This window comes from Lynx rufus, unplaced genomic scaffold (genome assembly GCF_022079265.1).
Source record: "Lynx rufus isolate CCGP_SWC_20201006 ecotype Redwood Valley unplaced genomic scaffold, mLynRuf1.p SCAF_13, whole genome shotgun sequence".
NCBI lineage: Eukaryota > Metazoa > Chordata > Mammalia > Carnivora > Felidae > Lynx > Lynx rufus.
In genome coordinates, this window is record NW_025814827.1 from 17796544 (window position 1) to 17820888 (window position 24345).

A 24345-nucleotide genomic window follows, 5' to 3' on the forward strand; every position below is an offset into this window, starting at 1 on the left:
GCATGGCGTATCAGATATGGGTCTGAGCTGGGCTTCACGAAGCTTTCAGATAATCATGGGGCCTCTCTCTGGAGGGTCATATTTGCTGAATATTTCAGGAGGGAATTTTTTTCTTAAATCAAGGGCTGATTCATTACAGGGAAAATTAAAAATTAGCATGATTTTAAAAGATGAAATGTGAGATTTCGAACACATTTTTGGGCTTGTGGGGACTTTCTTTGACTCCACCCTCCCCCATTGCCCCAACCCCACTTATCAGACCCACGCCTAAACCAGCTTCAGGTAGACATTCATAACTCTTTGCTGAGCATAAGGGTCTCTAGGTCCAGGGAGATGAAGGAACCTCTTGATTCTGCTTCTCTTACTATTCATTTTGGAAAATCTGTAGACAAATCTACAATACAGTGTTTGGAACAGTATCTTTTTCACTGGGTCTTTCTGACAGGCATCTGGCAGCGATTTCCCACCCAAGGGCCCAGGTCATCCACTGAACCCTCCAAGCCTCAACCGAAAGTCAGAGAGGTACATCTTCTTCACTGAGCCTGGAATGTAAAAGCTGTTTTGTCACGCAGGGCTGGGCCCTCTTTTCCAGACAGGGGAGGTGAAAGAAGATGTTAATTCTCAGATAAGCACCTATGCTGCAGTGTCTCTGGTTTGAGCCACTGGCAGTGTGGCTGGCATCTGCTTCCTAATCAACCAGTGCCCATGCTCAACTGGTGTTTAAATGTTTTGAAATTCATATCTAACATCAAGTCGTCGTTAGTCTTCTTAAAAAATGTTTACTTATTTATTTTGAGAGAGAGAGAGAGAGAGAGAGAGTACGAGCAGGGGAGGGGCAGAGAGAGAGAGGGAGAGAGAGAATCCCAAGCGGGCTTTGCACTGTCAGCGCAGAGCCTGTCACAGGGCTCGAACTCGCGAACCGTGAGATCATGACCTGAGCCAAAATCAAGAGTTGGCCACTTCACTGACTGAGCCACCCGGGTGCCCCCAAGTATTCTCTATTTTTAACACTTCATCCTATTATATGATCTTAAATGCTTGCTTCTTCCATATGGATGTTTCTAGGCACCCCCTCAGATTATCATGTCTAATTTACAGCCAGGGATGGGGTCACCTCTCCCACCACTGCTGTTGGACCAACCAGCAGCACTATAGTTCAGAGCATGGACTCACTAGCTGTGAAACCTGGGCATGCTCCCTAACTTCACTCTGCCAATTTCTTCATCTGCAAATGTAGCCACTAATAGTCCACACGTTGCAGAGTTGTTATAAAATGGGCTGAAATATGCAAGGCCCTGAATGACATACCTGGCACATTAGGAAATTTTAATAAATATTTCCTGTTAGTTCAAGAAGAGTGTATTGAATATATATGTGGCTGAGAACTTTTCATACCAGGAATAGCTTTATTATTTTGTCTTCTTGTGCCCCAGTTTGGGGACCAACGCCATAACAAAAGAATGAGTCCGTTTATAGGGATAGAGTTACCTTAGTGATTTCCCTTTTTTCCTTTAGGGATTTTAAGGTTCATTTCTGTTCCTTTTCTTTTGACGTTATGTTTCTCTTCTGCTTTTGTGTGTGTGTGTGCGAGCACGTGTGTGTTTGCTACTTCAAGATATGTAATATTTGCTTAATTTCTTGTGTTTTGAAAGACTTACAAATTATTAGTACTTCAAGGGACTGGCCTCTGGTTCCCAGGGCATCCTTCTGGGATACCATCGCAAGGGTCCATCTAGTCTAATCCACTGAGTGAGATGAGGGCTCTGGCGTATCACATATCTAACAAGATTTTCTCCCTAACTCTAGAAGATATGCTAAGCCTGCCATTTACATCTTCCCCATTAGTAATTATAAATGCACACCATTATTTCTCTTTTGGTTCTAAGACCCACTTAGCAAGGTCACAATTGGGCATCATATACCTTCAGAGAAAGAAAAAAAGCCTTTCCCTGTAACAGTGAAATCCCTCTTTTCTCTAACTAGGGAAATCTGTGCATTGTTGGGCTCTAATTTTATCTCTTTGTCATCTGGGCCCATCTTTCTTTTTTAAAGATTTTTTATTTGTAGGTAATCTCTACGCCCAGCATGGGGCTCAAACTTGCAACCCCTAGATCAAGAGTTGCATGGTCTACTAACTGAGCCAGCCAGACACCTCCCCACCCCCAGGCACATCTTGCTTAATGGAAGCCTCTGTCTTTATTTGGTTTTTTTTTTTTTTTTTAATGTTTATTTAGGCAGAGAGAGAGAGGGAGACAGAGAATCCCAGGCAGGCTCCACACTGTCAGTGCAGAGCCCAGCATGGGGCTCGAACCCACAAACTGTGAGATCATGACCTGAGCCCATATAAGAGTCGATCGGATTGCTTAACCGACCGAGCCACCCAGGCACCCCTGCCTTGTTTATTTCTAGCAAACCTGTCTTCTCCAAGGGGCTAGAGGATTTAAAACCAAACTCCCTCCTTTGTATTAAGAGGTCATTTGAGCCATTATGATACGGGTTTGAAAACCACTCTCATAAAAGGGTTCTATAAGAGAAGTTTGATCAAGACTGTCTAGTTCGATGACTTTGGAGCTCTCTCCTCTCCATTTGAGCTCACTTTTAGCTTGATTCAGATCTGGACCATTGATTCTTTGAGTTTCAAGTGTAGAGTTTCACATTTCTTTTTAAGTGAATGGAACTCAATATGCCTTTTCAGTGAGTTATTATATGTGATCATAGAATAGATGACATCACTTCCTTTATAATTATTTTTATACATCTCTGCCTACTCAGCCTTACGATTAGGTACAAACCATAAAATGTTGGAGGTGGAAGGAGATTTAAGATCATGTAGATTTAATCTCTCACTTTACAGACAAGGAAACTGTGAGAAGTGAGGTGATTCAGAGTTACACAATTACAACAGATTAAGTTTCCTTATAATTTTCCTCTGCTATGTGAAAGTAGAGAGCCTTCCTATGAAATCTTTCATAAGCAGAAGTGGTGTAAAGCAGAAAGAAAGAAAGAAAGAAAGAAAGAAAGAAAGAACGAACTTACCATTAATTTACATGGAAAAATTGAGCATTCCCAGGCCTTAAAAATTAACCTCCTTTAGGCTTTTCTGATACTTTAGGACCCATTTTGCTAAGGGAAGCACAAAATAACTGAGATAAAGCACGGATACTCCGCTTGACCCTGACATGCTGAGTGTAGTTCCCGGAGAAGGAGCTTGGTGGCGCCACTCTCTTTCTCTGCTCTAGCGCACCCTACCTCTGGAATGACACACTGCAAAACAAATACTGAACACTAATTTCGTTTCCTCCCTTTTCTGTAGAAACAAAAATCCCCTTTGTATTTCTTTTGGTCAGCAAAAACAGGTACCAATGTTGGTTTTTCTTTTTAAAAAAAATTTTTTTAATGTTTTTATTTATTTTTGAGACAGAGAGAGACAGAGCATGAACGGGGGAGGGGCAGAGAGAGAGGGAGACAGAGAATCAGAAGCGGACTCCAGGCTCTGAGCTGTCAGCACAGAGTCCAATGCAGGGCTCGAACTCAAGAACCGTGAGACCATGACCTGAGCCGAAGTCGGCCACTTAACCGACTAAGCCACCCAGGCACCCCCAGTGTTGGTTTTTCTTAAAAACAAAGTGGTGCAATGTGAACTTTCCAAAAGCGGGGAATATCTGTAGTTGTTTGATTAAAGCGGCACTTTGGAGCCACTTGTGTTGTAAGTTGGGGGAAAGTGTGAGGAGGAAGAGAAAGTTTGACATATCAAAGTCAATGACAGAAAGCAAACTGGAACATTGTGTGGCTGGTGGATGTCAGAATGGGGAACTGGAAGGTACCAGATAATCAAAACTAAAGATGGAGTGCAAACAGGAGATGGAGGTGAACAGTCAGCATGGGGAGTCACCAACAGCTGGTCAAGTGTCATGGAGCAGAACTGTGAAAAGATCCTGGGGGATCCATAAGCTGTGTTCTTAACTGCATGGATTCCTCTCATGGGCTCGCCTCTTTTAAAAATATGTTTTCTGTTTTTTTTTTTTTAATTTTGTAATTATATATATATATAATTAAGAAATCTGGGGCGCCTGGGTGGCTCAGTTGGTTAAGTGTCCGACTTCGGCTCAGGTCATGATCTCATGGCTTGTGAGTTCAAGCCGCGCATCGGGCTCTGTGCTGACAGCTCAGAGACTGAAGCCTGCTTCAGATTCTGTGTCTCCCTCTCTCTCTGCTCCTCCCCCACTCATGCTCTGTCTCTCTCCCCCTCAAAAGTAAATAAACAATTAAAAAAAGTAAAAAAAAAATCAAATAGTGCTAAAATGCTTATGATATAAAACAGTAGTTCCCTGCCCAACCCTACATCAGCTGCCAGTCTTTTGCCAAAGGGAACTGCTTTGAAATTTTATCTGGTTTTTCTGGGAGTTGCCTTCCCATGTTTAAAGAATAGGCATACATTACAATTTTTAAATGTTACAAGAGATGAAGATTTAATATCTCCACCTTTCTTTCCACATCCTCTCCCCCAAATTTTATCATACTTTTAATTATATCAGTAGTTAGTATTTGCATGATTATAGCTGCAAATACTCTTCACTGCAGGTTGCATCTTCTCGCCACGTGCTCCATCATGTAATCTATCATACCACCCTTTGCCTGGGTCCCCTTCTTTTCTGAATGCTCCTTCATACCTCCCTGCCTTTTCCTGCTCTCACTGTGGAATTGTGTCCCTCTAGGCCTGCCCCACAGGCATCAACCTGGCATCTTCTCTTATTGGCTTTTCTAGGTTGGATTTACTGTTTCCAGGTTGCCATGTCTTCCTCTTTCTTGGCTTACTTATTGGTCTTGCTGGTGCGTATCCTCTAGTCACTTTCTAAGAAAAAAAATTCCATTTTCTGAGTCGAATTCTGTCGTCCTACTTGATTGATGGTCTGGATATAGAAGCCTAGGTTGGAAATTTATTTTCTTTAAAGTTTTGAAGTTGTGGCTTCATTGTTTCCTTGCTTTTATGGTTGCTGTTGAGAAGACTAGCACCATTCTGATTCTCATTCTGTTGCAGCTTGTTCCCCTGGAAGATTCTGGAGTCATCTTTTTTATCCTTGGTGTTCCAAATTTTCACACTGTGGGAAGTCTTTTTCATTTGTTTGCTGATCGTTCAGAAGGTTAAGTGTCCTGACACCAGAGTCGGATGGCCTGGATTCAAAACCTGGCTCCAGCAGGTGCCAGCTATGGTGCGGTTAGGTTACCAGCCTTCTCTGTGCTAGCATCTTTGTAAAATCATGAAGAGCCTCATGATATTGCTGTGAGGATTAAAATAAATAACACACATGTAGTATTTAGAGTAATCCTGGCACAAGGTGGCAACTCAGCACAAGTTTTTGCTGCATTGAAACAGTCACTGCCAGCATTCAGTTCTCTAGACTGCACAGGAAAGTGTGTCATATTCTATTATGTATCTCCCCCAATAGGTCTAGCTGCCATTCACTGATGGCCGCATCCAGGAGGATCACTGGCACCACAGGCCAACATTCTTCAAGGCCTCACAGCGGAAGTTTTGATCACTGTTGACTTCTGTCTCTGTCAACACCAAGCCTTCAGTGGCAGCTGCTTGGATCCTTCCTGCCACTGACAGGCATGATTCAACAGGGATTCTCCTAATTCCTCATGCCACCTGTCTTTTGCCACCTGCCCTAGGAATTCCTTGTTCCCACTGAGGCATGAGACCCTGTGGGTCCGATCAGCACCCACGTGTGCCTGCTAGCTTCCAGCTGAGACACTGCAGCAGACATGCAAGCATATGGGTGTGTCACTGGCTCACGCCCACCTGCCCAGCCACTATATTGCTCCTGCCACTGCATTGGGATCCCTTGGTGGCCTCTGGAAGCTGCCTCAAGGCCTCAAGAAGTGCAGGGGAGGGAGGGTGAAAATCCCATCTGACCAATGACAGTGGGAGGCAGGGGATCAGGTCTCCTACTTCCTCCTGTTTGGAAGGTGAGGAGGCCGAAAAGCAATCTTCTGTGTTTGTTACCCATCCATTGCCAGCCTCGGGGCACCTTCTCTTGTATTTGTTCCCCCTCCTTTCCTACCTTCCTCCTTCTTTTCCCTCGTTTCTTTCTTTCCTGCAATTGCACTTCCTGATGAAGAGTTAGCAAGTAAACTGGTGCCTTTCATAGGCAACCCAGACTAAGACACATTGATTTCAAGAGCATGGGCTCTGGAGCTGGACTCTGGGTTTGAATCCTAGTCCTGGCCCTGCTGACCACAAGGCACTGGACAGTTACTTAACCTCTCTTGTGCTTCAGTTTCCTCATCTCTATAATGGGATAATAACAGTAGCTACCTCACAGGGTTATTGGGAGGAGTAAATGAGTTAAAACTTATAAAACACATAAAAAATACCCAATTAATGTTAGCTATTGTGGTTCAGTTATGTGAATTTTTCAGTATCATTTTTTTGACAGTTCTTTTCTTGGTTCTCTGTTTTCTAAAGTATCTCTTAGGTCAATATTGGTCTTTCTGAATCAATTCTCTCTATGGCTTTTATATTTTCTGTCATATTATCCATGTCTTTATCTTCGTGTCCTACTCTATGAGAGATACCATTTTCTTTATATTTTAAGCCTTCTATTGAGGTTTTATTTGGGAAACCGGATTAAAATTTCCAAGATTATTTTCTTCTGCTATTGTTTCACTTTGATCGTATTTTCTTCTTTTGGGGAGATGTTAAAACAACAAAATTCAACCCTAGTAAATTTGAAGATCTAATTGTCTTTCTTAAGTGATTCATGAATGGATCAGCATCCCAGGAACTGCACAAACGCGAAGGCTTTCACAGGAAAGAGGGTGGGACAAGAAGTTATTAGCAAAAGAAAAGAAAGGACTGTTTCAGTCTGTGTCACCTTTCCTTAGGGGAAAGGACTGGGGTCTCATTAGGTGGATTACCTCATCTTCCTTTGGGGGATGGAGAAGGCCCATGTGACAGATTACCTCATTGCCGCTGACCAGAAAATTCCTGACTGACCGGTTAAGACTGCATTTCTGGGGGAGGCTGAAACAGTAATTAGGTTAGTTATTAAGCCCCAGTTTGGTGACATGGCCTAGCATAAGTTATTATATTTGGGGGCTGATTTTTTTTTTTTAACAGGAGGAAGAGTATGTAATGTTTTCTTGTATATTTAAGGATCTAATTAGAAGTTTCAAAGGTTCCCCCCTCCGCCCCCATATTTGACATTATTATTGATAGGGGAAACAAAGACAAATGAAAAATTAAATTTCCTTACTGCCTGCAGCCCACTGACAAGTCCTTGAAACAGGCAGAGTGACCTCCCTCTAGGATCTCAGCTGCCTCGATGATGACACTTTGCTAGGGGCAAAAGAGAACCTTAGCTTAGCATTATCCCAACCTCCAGGATCTTGTAAGTCTACTTTAACATATAAAAATTCCTCTGGAAAGTTCCTTTATATCAATTCCCCCCACCCATGATATATGTTGGCAATCATACTTCAAGCTTATGGCCCCCTGATATACATCTGAAGGGTCTCAGGACTGAGTTTTTACTAAACAATAATAAATGACCTTTTCCTAACAGCAGCTAGCCCCTCAACGTCCTGGAAATTTTGCTTCCAAAATTCCTTATAGGTTTACGGTATCCCTAACCCCTTCCCTACCTGAAGGTTTATAAACAGTCACCCCCACCCTGTCACAACCCCAGTGCAGATCTTTCTGCCCTTTGGTCCTGTCCCTGTGCTTTAATAAATCACCTTTTTGCACCAAAGACATCTCAGACATCTCAAGAATTCTTTCTTGGCTGTCAGCTCCAGACCCCCACCACTCCAAAACCACATCATTACCTATTCATATAGTTTTTTTTTTTTTCCTGTCTATATTGGTCATTTTCAAAGAGGGGAGGGGAGATTTCTGGGAAGAGTGGGGAATTTCCTCCAATGATTGATGATCCTTGGTTGTCGGTTTATATTTAAGACTCTTGCATAAATAAACTGATTGGAAGTTCTGTGAGTTACGTTTGTGTATGGGGCAGAGGGGCACAGCGAGGGCAGCATGTGGGGGTCCTTCCCCTGAGGCCATTCCCTTTCTCTGGGGAGGAAACTTCCCCCTGTCTGGGGTTGGGATGGGACCTGCAGTCAGTGTCCAGGGCAGAGGAAGGCGCCTGGGCCCCAGTCACTCCATCTGCAGACTTTCAATCACTCCTACTATTTTCAGTCCAGATGACTTGTCCCTGTCCTCAGCTGTACCTGCCGTTTCTAAGACTGACACCTTTCCCTTTCAGTTTCTGCACAGGTCCCCTTGCCAGGGCCACTCTGCCAGCTGCTGGCAAGGGCTAGGGGTTGTCATTTTCCAACCTTCGGTGACAAAGCCGGCTTCCATTCCTCTGGCATGCCTGGCCGCTCTGAACTGACGGCCCCCACAAGTTCCAAGAGCTTTCCATTCACCAGCTCCCCACTTTCTAGAAATCAGCTGCAGTCTCTTTCCTTTATGCCTTCCTGTTCTTTCATCCTTTCCCCTACCCCCTTTTCTTTCATTTGAATGGGTCTTTAATCAGAAGAACTCTGTCACCTCTTTTGAGAGGCCTGTCTTCCACCATTTAAAAGGGAACATTATATGCCCCAACATGACCAACAGAATAGTTTTCAGTGCCTGATCATTCACTGCAGCAGAAACAAGGTGAGCCAAAAATGAAGCTTTTTGGAGGGGCTCTTGGGAGCTTCTGTTGTGGAATCCAACATTTCTTCTCCATAAGCCTGGGCTTGCTCACTGTTGGAGCTTCTCCTCCCCTTGGGTATGCTGATCCTTGTCCAACTTCCTGTTCCTTTGTCTTAGTGACAGCACTCCCCCCCCCCCATCTCACCAGTTTTTGCTTTTTGTTCCCAGATGCGGCAAATGCAATTCCAGTTAAATTTGAACTTCAGGTAAACAATGGATAGTACTTTTAGTCTAAGTCTGTCCTGTGCAATATTTGGGACATACTCATAACCACAGTATTTTCGTTGTTTATCTGATATTTAAATGCAACTGGGCATCCTGTATTTTATCTGGCAACTGTATCCAGGTGGCCTTTCTTTGATACTCGGAAGGTCAAGGTAGGCTTCACTCAGCAGTACAAAAGGGCTTTGTCTTCACACCATTTCTTGTCTTAAAGGGACCTACAGCTATTTACATAACATATGGCAGTCTCACACTCCGTGCAGTTGTAAATTAGAGCCTGCTTATTCATTGTCGAGTTAGGAACTCAACCATATTTCTCAGCTGTCTTCGCTTTCCCAACCTCAGATTTCATAAATAAATGTGTTGTTCTAATAGTGTTTGTGCCATTGTGTCGCCCTTTGTTCATTGTCTGTACACACTTGGGGCCCCGGGGCGAGATGGCCCTGCCATCCTACTGTGACACTGCCTCCACAGCCAGCATGCCTGGGTTATTCTTCGGAGAGTGTGAAGGTAATTCTTACCAAATCTCAGTTTTTAAGAACATTATTACCACATCCCGTGGGGTTCATCATTAACAGGTGCTGACAGGTGACAGGTGTCTGGAGAAGGATTTGTTAGTACTTTGTGCCCAAGGACACAAACTTGACGGAGGACACTTGTCCTACAGAAAAGCTAAATTATGATTGAACCAATTACACGAAAGAACACAGGAAATGAATAGAATGAATATAAACTGCTCGGGAAAGCAATTCACAAAATAACATTAATGTTTTCATCTAATCCCCATTGAATCATCCTCCTTTTTTAGGTCATTTCCTTAAAGATACTCTTCTTTTTAAGTTATAAACCTGTCTGCGTTATTTCACTCCCGATTCTCTGTCAAGAACTCTCCTAGGTACATTCCTGAGGAGATCCAAGGGGGTCAGCTATTAACAGAGCGGAGCTAAATATATCCCTTCTGGGAGCCTCCAGCCATTACTCCAGAGTTGGCATCCTCTGTCAGCTGGAGTTGATTTCCTTCCTGCTTCCTTTCCAACTGGCAGGGCTGCCTCAACAGGGGCCTCAAGGGTCAGCCTCAGAGGTTGGCATGATGAACTGAGAGACTTCTTTTTTTTGGGGGGGGGCGGGGGGTGGGGGAGAGCACAAGTGGGGGAGGGGCAGAGAGAGGGGGACAGAGGATCCAAAACGGGCTCTGTGCTAACAGCAGACAGCCCCGGGTGGGGCTTGAATTCATGAACCACGAGATCATGACCTGAGCCGAAATCAGACGCTCAACCCACTGAGCCACCCAGGTGCCTGGAACTGAGAGTCTTCTTAAAGGTTCTATTTACATGACGTGGTTGCCTCATTTGCTCTGCATTGCCACCACACCACACACATTTATACTACTCTATATATCTTGCCTTCATGTGAAACATAAAGCATACCCCTGACCTAGCAGCAAAGACTTATGCTAAAGGAGTGCTTTTATACAGAGGATTTGTGGGGTTCATCAAATGGTGGGGATATTTTGCCTCCCCACTCCACCCCACCCCCATGGAAAGAAATGAGGGTCTTCAAGCAGAGAGTCTGAAATGGAAAGTTGGATATATATATTCTTGGTTTTCTTGGGACTAAGGGGGTTTTCCTGGGACACTTTAGGACAAACCAGGACAGCTGGTCACTCTCCATCACCTTCCTCATCCACCCTTCAGCATTTGTTCTTGGACTAGCTGAGAGAAGGAGAGGCAGGGAGATAGGTCACCGCCTAAAACTGAGCTTTGGGCCAAACAATCCAGAGGTGTAGGGGGTTTTCTATGAAAGCAACATAAGGAGGTACCAATAATTTTTTTGGAAAGTATTTGTGAGAAAAGGAACCTTAAGAGATTAAAGGGGAAAATGTAATTGCACTTCTCATTTGTAAAACCCCTGTAAAGAGCTATTCAAAATGTTTGTTAATAGCTTGTTTGCATTTTTCTATTTTAGAAAATGTTTCTAGTAAATTAGAAATTTGAAATTTTGTGATTTTAAGTCTTAGGGCTTGAACCCAGAACCATAATCTGCAGTTTCACAAATTCTCCAACTACCCGTGCAGACTTTACAACCCATGGCACTCTGCCTCCACCTGGTGGCAGTGTACGTAAATTAATCTTGGCCACCACTCCAACTTCCATTTTTTTGTACATGCTGAGAGCCTTCCTTTTGAGGAATAGAATCTTAAAAACCAAATTATAAAGACACCAATTTGTCTCATATGATACAATGGTCCTTCCTGTTTGGAATGCAGGGTCAATGTTGAGCACAGACTATGTTTTTCTATTTGCTTTATACCTCTTCCTGTGAAGTCCTATAAGCCCATGAAGCCTCATAAAATAATTGATTACCTTAATCTCTCAGAGAGCATAAGAATATTATAAGTTGACACTAGGAAGCGCATAATTTGTGAAACTATTATAAGTGTGTAGATCTTAAATTATAATAATCAAATAATACTTGTTAGAAATTTATTGATCAAAGATGGGTCATCATAACCATTATCACACTGAGTTTGACAGTTCACATTGGGGGACTTGATTGTAATTGCTTTTGCACAGGTAAATCTCCCCCCCCAAACCCCCACTTTTTAATATTTTTTCTCTTCTTATTTTGTTGTTTCTTCAGCATGTGAAATAATTGCTAGAGTTCATGGATTATTTTATCATCGGCATACTTTGCGGAAGCAGAAGACTCAAACCTCACTTGTGCACATTCCTCATTCTTTGCGGGAAGTCATTTCACTTCCCTAGGGCTGGGTTTCCAGGTGTGTAAGGTTGAGATGATAATTATGTATGTCATCAGCTTGGTGTAAAAGTCAAATACTCATGTGTGTGTGCATACACGGGTGCTCTGTTATCCAGATGTTAGTCTCAGGGGCTTAATTATCACTTGTAAATTGAAGACAACGTTTCCAGATATTCCTTCCTAGCTCCTGGCCCCCTTTCGCTCTCTGTTTAGATCCCAGGACTGAGCCTCCCTGGAATATCGCCAGGAATCCTGACTCCCTCTCAGTGAGCTGGCCTTCATCCCTGCCAGGACCTCCCACAGGCCCCTCACACTCTCTGCTCATACCTCCCAGCCTCTCTGTCCCCCACACCAGATGAGAGTCACCTGTGCCTGAGGAGAAGGGGCACGGGGCCTGGACTGGGTGAGGGTTCTGTGGGGTGGGGGCCGCCATGGTGGGTGTGGGTGACACCAGGGTTTGTTGCCACAGAAGGAGCAGCTAGAGCTAATGGAAATAGGGGAAGTGTGGGGCGTGGGGAAAAGAAAGGTGGTCCTCCCCCATCCCACCCTCCATCTAAGTCCTCTGACATGAGTAAAATAATTAAACTTTAGGTCTAATTTTAGGATCGATCTGTTCCAGAAAGAGGAGAATCCTATATCTCCCTGCCCCTCTCCCCCATCACAAAAAATGGGGCGGGGACGCATAAACACTCTATCCTATCTTCTACCTGCTTGTGTGACTGATGTTCCTTCAGTAAGAGGCAGGCCTCTGGCTTCACTGAATGAAAGATGTGAGAAAGCGTTCTGGAAACGCAGAAGGACCAGGCTGGGGGTAGTTGAGTGGGGGTTGGGGGCTTGGGGGGCTGCAATAGGAAAAGAATCCCAGATGGTAAGGTTTGCACCCACTCCTGAGGAAGTACAGTTCAGTCAGTTGAAAAATGGAGTGTGAGAAAACATGGTCCTTTCCAAGAAAGGCAAATGCTATCCTGTCCATCTAAGCCTCCACCATTCCCTGTTCTGAGCTGTGTCTGGGCCCCTCTCCACATGTCACCCTAACCCACCCCCCTTTGCACAGAGGCACAGACAGTTGGCTTGTTTACTGGCAGGGTTCGTCCGGCAAGCACAGGATCGTGTGGCATGCATTTTTGGAGAACCACTTTGACGACACGCCTCATCTCACTAACCTGGTTTTATTTTTGCCTTCCTTTCAATTTCTTCATAAAATAGAAAAAAAAAAAAACAAAACCAAAACCCTGTCAAATCTTTTTTTGAAATGAAGTTGAGGTTTCTGGCATTTGGGTCATTTTCATAAGCATTCAAACTCACTGCAGTTGGCAGGCTCTAAGTGCCTCCTGTAACTCTCTTCTGTGTAATGTAGCCATGTAGGGTTTACTTCTTGGCTTCTGTGCCATTCCCACCCTTGGTGATGCAGTTTCTGAAGGAGAAGGAGGAAGAGGGGGAGGGGGAGTGGGAGGAGGAGGAGAGAGAAGGAGAAGGAGAAGGAGGAGAAGGAGGAGAAGGAGAAGGAGACAGAGAAGGAAGGAGAAGCAACAACAGCATTTCCATCTGCAGATCCTCCTCCTGCTGCTGAGGCTCATGCTGTCTGGGCAAGAGCACATGTTGGGTTTCAAACCTTCTAGAATAAAGTGGCAGTCTGCCCTCTCCTGTCTGGAGTCTGAGGCCTAAACCCATGGAGGACCTGCCAGGGCCATGTTTGGAGAATGGTTCATCCTTTCATGGAAGCACACCCTGCGGCCAAACCTCGCTTTAGCACATCTGACATTGGAGAGGCAAGGCCCACCGCAAGCACCTGCCAGGTGTATGTCCAGACTCTCCAGGCTGTGGGGGGTGGGGGCTACATTGGAGGAGCCAGAGCACCTGGGCCCTGTCTCCAGTGTGGCTGGCAGAAACATTCCTGAGATACAGTGTGCCTTCACAAAATATTTCACGTGAGGTTTACCCATTTAAAAAGCCTTTCTGTGTTTGTGAAACCATAAATGGGATACTGTCTACTAGCTCATGTAACACCTTTCATATAAAACCCAAAGGAAAATCTTTTGCAGGAGATTAATGCCAGAAAACATTTTGTCTCTCTAGATAAAATTCTGGTGTGAAAAAGAAAATTAAAACTATGTAATCCATTACATTTTCCTCCAAGTCCTGGGTGTCAGAAAGCTTAGAGTGAAAGTCATTGTCCAAATGTCCTCACTTGCTCAAGTCAGGTGGCTGAGACATATTTTCCTTCAGCTGTTTTTAAAATTACATGATCTGCTTGTTTGTCCATTGACATATCTGTCCTTCCATCCACCTATTTTTTTTTTTTTGGATTGAGTTTTAATCTGTAAAAATGCTCAAGTCCTTGGCAGAAGCAGATATGAGGGTACAGACTAAACTTGCAACTAATTCCTCAAGATGTGGAAGAAATGGCCAATTCAGAATTGCAAAATTTCTTCACATAGTACATTCAAACATTTTTCAAGCATTACATGGTGAAGCTAGGAGACTCACAAATGTAGATTGGGACCAATTTTGATTTTTTTTCCACAGGAGTGTTGCACTGGGTGAGTGAGGGGGTACAGTGTTGCAGGGCCAGCAGCAGTGGGGCATATCTGGGGTGGGGGAGTAAGGGTGCCAGCAGCCACATTCTAAGGGACTATTTCTGTTTGTGAGACCTTGACTGTCTTTTCCTGCCATAGTTCTAACCCATGCTCTTGGGGTTAGAAAAATTGGCTTTTCTACTACAAAGCTGTAATCATCAAGACAGTACAGTATTGGCACAAAAACAGACACATAGACCAATGAATTAGAATACAGAACCCAGAATTGGACCCACAAATGTATGGCCAACTAATCTTTGACAAAGCAGGAAAGAGTATCCAATGGAAAAAAGACAGTGTCTTTAGCAAATGGTGCTGAGAGAACTGGACAACAACATGCAGAAGAATTAAACTGGACCACTCTCTTACACCATTCACAAAAATAAACTCAAAATTGATGAAGACCTTAATGTGAGACAGGAAACCATCAAAACCTTGGAGGAGAAAACAGGCAACGACTTCTTTGACCTCAGCTGCAGCAACTTCTTACTAGACATGTCTCCAAAGGCAAGGGAAATACAAGGAAAAATGAACTTTGGGACCTCATCAAGATAAAAAAAACTTCTGCACTGCAAAGGAAACAATCAACAGAACTAAAAGGCAACCAATGGAATGGGACAATGTATTTGCAAGTAACATATCAAATAAAGGGTTAGTATCCAAAATCTATAAAGAATTTACCAAATTCAACACCAAAAAACAAATAATCCAGTGAAGAAATGGGCAGAAGACATGAATAGTCACTTTTCCAAAGAAGACATCCAGATGGCCAACAGACACCTGAAAAGATGCTCAACGTCACTCATCAGGGAAATACAAATCAAAACCACACTGAGATACCTCACATAGGTCAGAGTGGCTAAAATTAACAACTCAGGAAACAACAGATGTTGGTGAGGATGTGGAGAAACAGGAACCCTCTTGCACTGTTGGTGGGAATGCAAACTGGTGTAGCTGCTCTGGAAAACAGTGTGGAGGTTCTTCAAAAAATTAAAAATAAAATTACCCTATGACCCAGCAGTACAACTACTAGGACTTTATTCAAAGGATACAGGAGTGGTGATTCATAGGGGCACACGTACCCCAATGTATATAACAGCACTATAAAGAATATTTTCCAAATTATGGAAAGAGCCCAAATGTCCATCAACTGATGAATGGATAAAGAAGATGTGGTTTATATATACAATGGAATACCACTTGGCAATGAGAAATAATGAAATCTTGCCATTTGCAACAACGTGCAAATGGAACTGGAGGGTATTATGCTAAGTGAAATAAGTCAGTCAGAGAAAGACAAATATCATATGTTCTCACTCATATGTGGAATTTGAGAAACTTAACAGAAGACCATGGGGGAAGGAAAGGGGAAAAAATAGTTTCAAACAGAGAGGGAGGCAAACCATAAGAGACTCTTAAATACAGAGAACAAACTGAGGGTTGGTGGAGGGTGTGGGGAGAGGGGAAAATGGGTGATGGGTATTGAGGAGGGCACTTGTTTGGATGAACGCTGGGTGTTGTATGTAAGTGATGAATCATGGGAATCTACTACCTTAGCCAAGAGCACACTGTATACACTGTATGTTAGCTAACTTGACAATAAATTATATTTATAAACAAACAAACATTAAAAAAACAAAAAAGAAAAGCTGGCTTTCCTGCTTCTAGCCAGTTTTGTGAGCTCCCTGGTATCTTGTCTGTAGATTTTCTTTCTCTTTAAATAAATCATACTGAGTTTCTATTGCTTGCAGCCAAGACTGCTGATGCCTCTCTTCCAAATTAAGTAGTTTAGTGATTTGCTTACTTAATCAGCATTCCCTAAGCAACACACCAATGTGAGGTAGGCATTATTTCTCTTCATCTTATGGATGTAGAAATCGAAGCTCATGAGATTTGTTTTGAAAATTAATATTATAATCTAGTGTTTGGTGGTTAAAGTGGCATTTTCCATTTCTTTATGATCTTCCTGTGGGCAGAAGTCAACATTTCACCTCAAACCCTGGAGAATTTTGAGGTCTCCTCACGAGGAAAATGCCCATGTGCAAGACTCCAGCAATGACCCCCCCAGTTGGAGTTGTGCCCATTGTCCAGAGGGAACCAGGGTTTGATGACCAGAAGACCCTTCATCTGTAAGAACTACAAAGATCCCAGTATGTGGGGTTTTTGGTGGGATCTTTTTTGACCAGCACCACTGGGTGACTAAATGGGGGAGTGGGAGATGATTTTTCAAATGAATTCCACTGAAACAAAGCACTTCTTCCTCTGGTATTCAAGGTTAGGCTTAACCTTTCTCCCTCTTCTGGAAAAAGAAAGAAAAGCAGTATCATTTGCTTGTAAAAGATAGAACATTTACTTCCCACAGTCCTGGGGGCAGGTAACTGGAGATTTGTGATTGTTTGATGAAACTATGTAGACAACCAAGTAAAGGCAGTTCTGCTAACTTGAAGGTCCCTCTTCTGAAGGGCATAGGCAATAGAAGTCCTCCTGGCTTTTGAAGCCTTCTTGATAAGTATGTAACAAAGGAAGTAGAGTTGGGAGACTGGATAGGAGAAACTTTTGGAAAACTGGTGGGAAACTGGTGGGAAAGGATAGCCTTTCTGGGAGAGAGACCAAGGCTTTTCTGGAATCATGTGAGTTGCTGGTAAGGGCAGGGGTGGAGTGGGGAGGAGAAAATGGACTCCGGCTACATTCTGCATTTTTAACAACCTGCAAATGAACTACAGAACATTGCAGAAACTCTTAGCCTGACACCCCCTCTGCCTGTTGTTCTTGTGTTTTGCTATTTTCTAAGTCTACATTCTTTTGGCACTACAGCTATTTCCAGTTATCACCATCTCCACCTTTTGGGGAAGTAAGTTTGCTCCACTGACAGTCATGTCATTTTTCAGTTCCCACTGTGGAAAAGGTAAAGATAGAGCTGGCCTATGATGCGTAGGGACTCAGGCATCATCAGGTCCCTCTCTTGACCATTATGTATTGGCTTTATGTTTTCCTATTACAGATGAAATCTCTCTACTCAGCAGGGGATCTGGCTACCAGCAGCTGTAGGTTCTTACACTCAGAGCTTTGCTAACTTTTTCCCCCTAGTTCTAACTTTTACAGCCCCCAGAAGGGACTTACGTGGCTTGGATCAGGTCATATATTAATCCCAGGCCAATCATTGCAGCTAAAATAGCCACCTTAAAAGATAGCCACTCTGATTTGGGTCACATAATACAGTGTAGAATGGGATGGAGGGAAGGTCACTTCCCCCCTTGCCTCAGTGTCCACAATTATAAAGTGGGGAAGTTGGTTCGCTGGATCTCAAAGACAGTTTTCAATTTTAAAATATTCCATCATGGTGTCAGGTACTTGCTGGCTCTTGCTTCCTGATGTCTCGTTTCATAAATATGCCTCTGAAAAGACCTGGAGATACATGAAAAAGAATGAGGAAGATATTTACAAATTGATTTGGAGTAGCTTTCGGGACATATTGTTGGGTAAAAAAAGTGAGGTATGACAACGTATATTGTACAATATTCTTTGCCCAGAAAGATGGGAAAGTGTGTGCGTGTGTGTGTGTGTGTGTGTGCATGTGTGCACACGTGTGTTTTGCAAAAAGAAACACAGGAAGAATAAACCAGAACTGAAGTGGAGGGAATAGGTATGGGAGCATGTGAATGTCTTAGATACTTGAAAAAATAAATTGAAGGGGGCAGAAAGAAGCAAACTCTAAATTGTAATACAGTTTAAAAAAATGAATCTAGCTGTATATAATATCAATAAAATAACCACACAGAGAAAAGAACTGATTTCATTGAGGAGGGCAACTGTTGGGGTGAGCACTGGGTGTTGTACGGAAAACAATTTGATAATAAATAATATATATATACATATATATAAAATAAATAATTTATAAATATAATAAATATATAAATATATAAATATGTAATATAATATATATAAATAAAATAAATTAAATTTTAAATACAAATAAAATTAAATAAATAAATAAATTTTAAATAAAATAAATAAAATAAAATAAAAAATATATATATATAAAAGAACTGATTCAAGTAAGTTTTGATATGAGGACCCTGGCTGACCATCCCTTAATAGGATGTATTCTAAGAATAAAAAGAATTCAATGGCATCCAAAACTTTAGTGTATTTATTGGGTATTAGGAATGTCAGCATTATAATTTTGAAACTATAAATAATATAGGAAAAAGCAAATAAGTAGACATAGTAATATTATTAGGAATCAAAAGTTTACTATAAAGTAAATGAAAATAGAAAATAAAAGAATTTTTAAAAACCTATATTCAATTTGAATATATGAATTCTTGAAAATATATTCTTTGAATATATGAATTCTGGAATCTATATCTATATCTATATCTTTGCCCACTTGAAAAGACTTATAAGTAATGACACTTAGTTACTATGAGCGTACTACTGCTCGGATCGATGTGAATATTATTCTGCATTAAAAGGAAACAAGGAAACAAGACTCTTTGGAGAATGGTTGAATTTAGATCCAGGTAAGGCAAATGTGAAGTGAATCAGAAATATTTTATATTGCTAGATAGCAAGGAGGAACTCAAAAACCCATGTGTTCTTATGAAAAGGATACAAGATCCACCTTAATGGGGTTCCCTCTAGCCAAATTTGGGACCATTTGGACATCAAAAAGAATAAAGAGAGTAACTGATTACAAATTAAATTTTAAAGGAAATTCACGAGACCATAGTAATATAAAGTAAAGGAAGAAGGAAAGGGGGGGGAGGGCAGAGAAACACACACATGCAGAGTGGAAGAGAGAGAGACATAGGAGAGACAGAGGAAGAGAGAGAAGAAATAAAAAAGGAAAGTTCATCTTTACAGAAGAATGTTAGCTAATAAATATAGAAGGGAAGATAAAATGAGGCAATCCCTGCAAACCCAACATAAGGATGAATTCAGGTGAGGATCTCAATGGTGTTAAGACACTTAGGTGAAAGGTTTGTTCGTATGACATCAAAGTGTTATCCCACAGATTACTAATGACAAAGCAGGAGAAACAGCATCTTTACTTTGGAGAGATCTGGCCATCACCACCTTAACCAAGGGTCAAACTTAACCTGACGACTACTGGGGCAGCCTGACATGAACCTGCTCCTGGTGGGAGGCAACATGAAGAAGAAAAAACTGCCCATGAAGCATTCTTGTCCGAGGTGTTTAACCTGAATGTGACAAGTCACCAGCCCTAACTTTCAGTGTACAGAAAATATAGAGGGAGGAGTGTGCAAGATTTCATGACAGAGAAATAGCCATATCCAGAATGTGTGAAATGTTCTACAAAATAACTGGACTGCTCAGAAAGTGAATGCAAATAAATTTTTAAAAAGAAAGGAAAAGAAAGAGAAGTGTTGTCCAATATGTTAAAATGTTAAAGTCTAAAAACCTAATTGACTGGAAGAATTTGGTACAATTACAAATATGAATGCAAGCTGGATGTTAGAGTATATGGAATTATTGTCATTTTCTAAGATGTGATTATGATATTGTGGTTATATGGATGGATAGGTGATTGGTAGATTGTAGGAGATAGATAGATAGATAGAGAGAAAAACAGACAGACAGGAACAGAAAATTAAAGCAAAGTCAGCAAAATGTTCACAATCGGTGAAACTAGATGAAGAGTATATTTCTTTCCTATAGACTTGAATTTTTTCCCAATAAAACATCAGGGGAAAATGCCTGACTGTATAACATCTGACTTGGAAGAGTCCTTCGATTTTTACCTTCTAAATCTTTCAGTTTGTGAATTGTAAAATTAAAACCCAAGGAGGTAAAGCAGCTTGCCCAAGGCCCCAGAGTCAGCAAGCAAGACAGCTCAGCCTCCAGTTATTTTCCACTACTCTTTGCTGTCTTGTGAAAATTATACTCACTTTTAATGTAAAATTCTTTTTAATCTCTTCTTGTATTGCACTGGCTTCCATATTAAAATGAGTTGGGGAGGGGAGGGCACAGTGACATCCATGCCCTGTCTCTCTCTCTCTCCCTAGGGCCCTGGTTTCCACTGCTTACTAGACCTGCGACTCTGGACCACAGGACACCCTGGCTGTCTGCTAGATGGTCTCACTTAGCCCCCATCTCAGCTATCAGGGTTTCCCAGTCTCCTTGTTTCATTAACTTGGTGCCACTCCCACTGACTTGGCTGAGTCATGTTTCTTAATATTCTTGGGCTGATTTTTAAAAAGCTTCTTTGAAGTATTGAAACAATGCTAATATAACCAAGTCAACATAATCACATTTGGCCAAGCTAATAGGAAACCTCAGTTTTAAACCAAAGGTTATACTCAGGACAGTATCTTCCTACAATTTCCAGAAAAGTAGTCTGCAGCACACCTACCTATAAATACAACTACAAGGCTGAGAACATTTTGCCAGTTAGTGACACCATGAAAACAAAACATTTTCCAATCAGCCTTTCTTCTCCCGTAGGAAGGGAGATGGTGGAGATACTACTCTCTGGAAATGAAGCATAAACCATGGGGCTTACACCTGCTACGGTGGAAGAGTAGAAACCACTCAAGGATCTTCAATAAGTTTGGATTGAAACACTCTGCTAGTTGACCCCTTCCCCTTTTTTCATTTGCATTCATCATTACATTTTCTCTTTCCCATTCTGATGTGCCTACAGTTTATTTTTGTGTGTGTGGTTGACTGAAACAAAGTGATTGTTATACTTCATGTGTATTGGAAGTTTGGTATAGAAGATTCTAGACACCCAACTCCTCTCCCCCCCACCTAGTTGTTGCTTACAATGAACCTCTTTTCAATGAATATCTAATGAAGGTAGCTGTTAAATAAAAATGAATGCTATGTATAAAATTGTGAAATGTTATTTTCTACCTTGTAAAGAAAAAAACATACCAGTGTGGAATGTATAATTTATAGTCAAGCTGGAAGACTGTGGTAACTCAAATGGCATCAGGCATGGAGTGGGCAGAATGTAAAGTCACCAAGAAAAACTGGAAGATATTCTAGAGATTGCAAAAGAATCCTCAGGAGTTCAGTGTGTTTGCTGAGTAAGGTCCTTGGAAAAACATTCCTGTGGGTTCATATTATTGGCACTCCAAATGAGAGACATAATATCTTTTCCTGAATTTATTGGGCTGAGTTTCTCAAGTCTAGTGTGTTGTGTGTCTGCTGCATATGGCACTCTAAAATTAACTTGAAAATAACAAGCTGCTGGCCTGGATTTTATTTGGTCTGTGCAACATTTTTGAAAATCAGAAATTTGCATATAAAAGCCCAGATTCCCAACTTTTCTCAACATGTTGGAAGATCTGACAATAGTGGGCTTAAATTTCTTCCCAGTAAAGGTTGTCTCCCTTGGCCATGAACTCTGTGGTTTGCCATAGTCCCTAGAAGTCCCTGTTGTTATATATCCAGGCAATTTTATTTAATTTTTTTAAATGTTTATTTATTTTTGAGAGAAAGAGTGTGAGTGGGGGAGGGGCAGAGAGAGAGGGAGACACAGAATCAGAAGTAGGCTCTGAGCTGTCAGCACAGAGCCCAATGCAGGACTCGAACTCACGAATGGCGAGATGATGACCTGAGCTGAAGTCAGATGCTTAACCGACTGAGCCCCCTTGGCGACCCCCAGACAACTTAACTTAAATGGCTAGCTTCTGTAAGCATCTGAGTTTGAGACCCACATTATCTATTTTCAATTCATTTAGATAAAATAATTTCTTTTGACAAAAATGGGTATTTATATCTATTAAGGCACCTCATGTGCTCAAGGCATGAAGTGCCTTACGAGACATTTTATATTGCATTATTTCTTTTGCTCCTCCTTTGAAAGAAGTATAATTATTATAACCACTTAAAATCATAGAATTCTGAATCTTGGAGAGGCTGTGTAACTTGCCCATGGTCACACAATTAGTAAGAGGCAGAGCCAGGATTCAAACCCAAAGACTACGCTATCAGATAAGTGAGGCAAAAGAGAACATTGAAGTTGCAATAATCTGTAGCTAATTTCCTTGAAGAACAAGAAAACAATTATAGTAGCGTATGAAAGACCACAAGTCAAAGACCCAGGAACCAGGATTGAGACAGACTTGCTTTTCGGATAACCTTACCACTTATTATTTTGTAACCTTGGGAAATCTCCTTTCTTCCATTGGCCTGTTTCGTAATTTATAAAATGAGGGGAGGAAGGGTGAATAAGGACACCTCTAAAAGCCCCTGACCTGTCTCGCTCTTTTTGGTACCTAATCAGAGAAAGGATTTGTTCCTTTTCTTTGGCTCCCTCTGCTGACATAGAGCAGGAGAACACATTTGTTGCCCAAACCATTTCAAATTTAATTCAACTGTTCATTGAGGGTTTGCCCTTTACAAGGTCATGGTGGGAACCTGGTTACTTGGTCAGAAAACTTAGACCAGCGATAATTATGAGTTACTTCCTGATTGCTGCTGAGAAGAGCAAAAGAAGTGATGGTCTAAAGTGATTCAAGATTTTATTATATACATGGAAATCATAGAATCAGAAAACATCATCATTGTTGTCACCATGGGAATAATGAAAGCTAATATTTATTAAGCACAGAGAATAGGCCAGTTGCTATCTAAAGTACTTTATCTACTTTCATTTCCATTTTATTCTTAAAGTAATTCCATCAAAGTTGTTGTTTATTATCCTCACTTTGTACTGGGAGGGAAATTACAATTCAACCCCTTCCTTTTTCAGAAGAAATTGAGGCCCAGGGATATTAAGTGATTTATCCAAAATTATATGGCAGCTGACTGCTGGGAGAGCTAACACTAGAAGCTGTCCAGAAATATTTGTATTTATTTTGTTTTGTCCAGCTTCTTCAATTTAAAATCTGACTGAAGAGATGGAATATACCAAGGAATAATTAACAGGAGGAGGTGTATAATTAGAAACTTAGTTTTTGAGGTGGAAGGGGGCCTTGGAGTCTATCTAGTATGACTTCCTGTTCAGACAGAAGCTTCTCTCCACACCCTTGACAATTGGATACATAGCAGTTGAGTTGAAACCTACCCCCAGTCCTAATTTTGTGCACTGGAGCTATACAGGGTATATTTAAGCTGTCTTCTGTATACAGTCCTCCCAAAATTTGAAAACTCTTGTGAACTATAAGACATCATGTCTGTGCTAAAATCTCCAAATGTATTTGTCTTTCACCTTATATATAAATTTTATTTTATTTTATTTTTTTAAAATTTTAAAATGTTTTTATATATTTTTGAGACAGAGAGAGACACAGCACGAACAGGGGAGGGGCAGAGAGAGGGGGAGACACAGAATCTGAAGCAGGCTCCAGGCTCTGAGCTGTCAGCACATAGCCTGACGTGGGGCTCACACTCTCGGACTGTGAGATGATGACCTGAGCTGAAGTCGGACACTTAAACAACTGAGCCACCCAGGTGCCCCATCACCTTATATATAAATTTTAAAATAAAATTAATTATAAAATTCATTGCCTTCCTGCAGTGGACTCCAAAGATGGGCTCCAACGAATGATTCCTCCTAGTATTTATGTCCTTATGTAGTCCCTCCCATCCTGAATTTTGACTGTCCTTTGACCTACATTGAATGGGCAGAAGTGACTGTGTCAGTTTTGGTCCTAAGCCTTGAGAAAGTCCGACACTTAGAGTCATTGTGCTCCGTGGAAACAAGCCAACACGTAAAAAGTTTAGCTGCCCTGCTGGGGAGGAAATGCCTGGGAGGATAAGATAGCATGTGGAGAACTGAGGTGTCAGCTCTGTGAGTGAAGACGCCATCTTGAATGTTCCTGCCCAAGGGCCTCCAGAGTGCTTCAGCCCCAGCTGTCAACTGAGCAACTGCAAGAGAGATTCTGAGCAAAACCAAGAGAAGAAACACACGATTGAGACCAACCAACACACAGAATCATGAGAGATAAGAATAAAATTTATTAAGCTACCGAGTTTGAGTGGTTTTATACCAATAGAAAACTGAAACAACCCACTCAGAAAATATTTCCAGAACCTAAATTGGATGTCTAATGCTGAGGATGGAAAGAAGAGTGTCTGTTTATCCTGGCACTATTAACACTGCCCCAGACT

General features: G+C 41.7%; 1 protein-coding gene across 3 annotated transcripts in view; it reads right to left on the minus strand.

The window, feature by feature from the left end:
* Positions 1 to 4442: 4442 nt before the first annotated feature.
* Positions 4443 to 24345, minus strand: part of AQP9 (aquaporin 9) — a 79217-nt gene continuing 59314 nt past the window's right edge. The window contains exons 6-7 of one of the 3 annotated variants that reach the window (XR_006961281.1): positions 17380 to 17664; positions 16152 to 16558 (exon numbers count right to left, since the gene is read on the minus strand). Coding sequence is in view for 2 of the 3 variants with exons in the window: in XM_047075056.1 (XP_046931012.1) it covers positions 17595 to 17664 (70 nt within the window). In the remaining variant the exon portion in view is untranslated. Of the gene's footprint in view, positions 5280 to 16151; positions 17665 to 24345 lie in introns of those variants that run through there. The other 2 variants (XM_047075057.1, XM_047075056.1) reach the window with 2 other exon arrangements.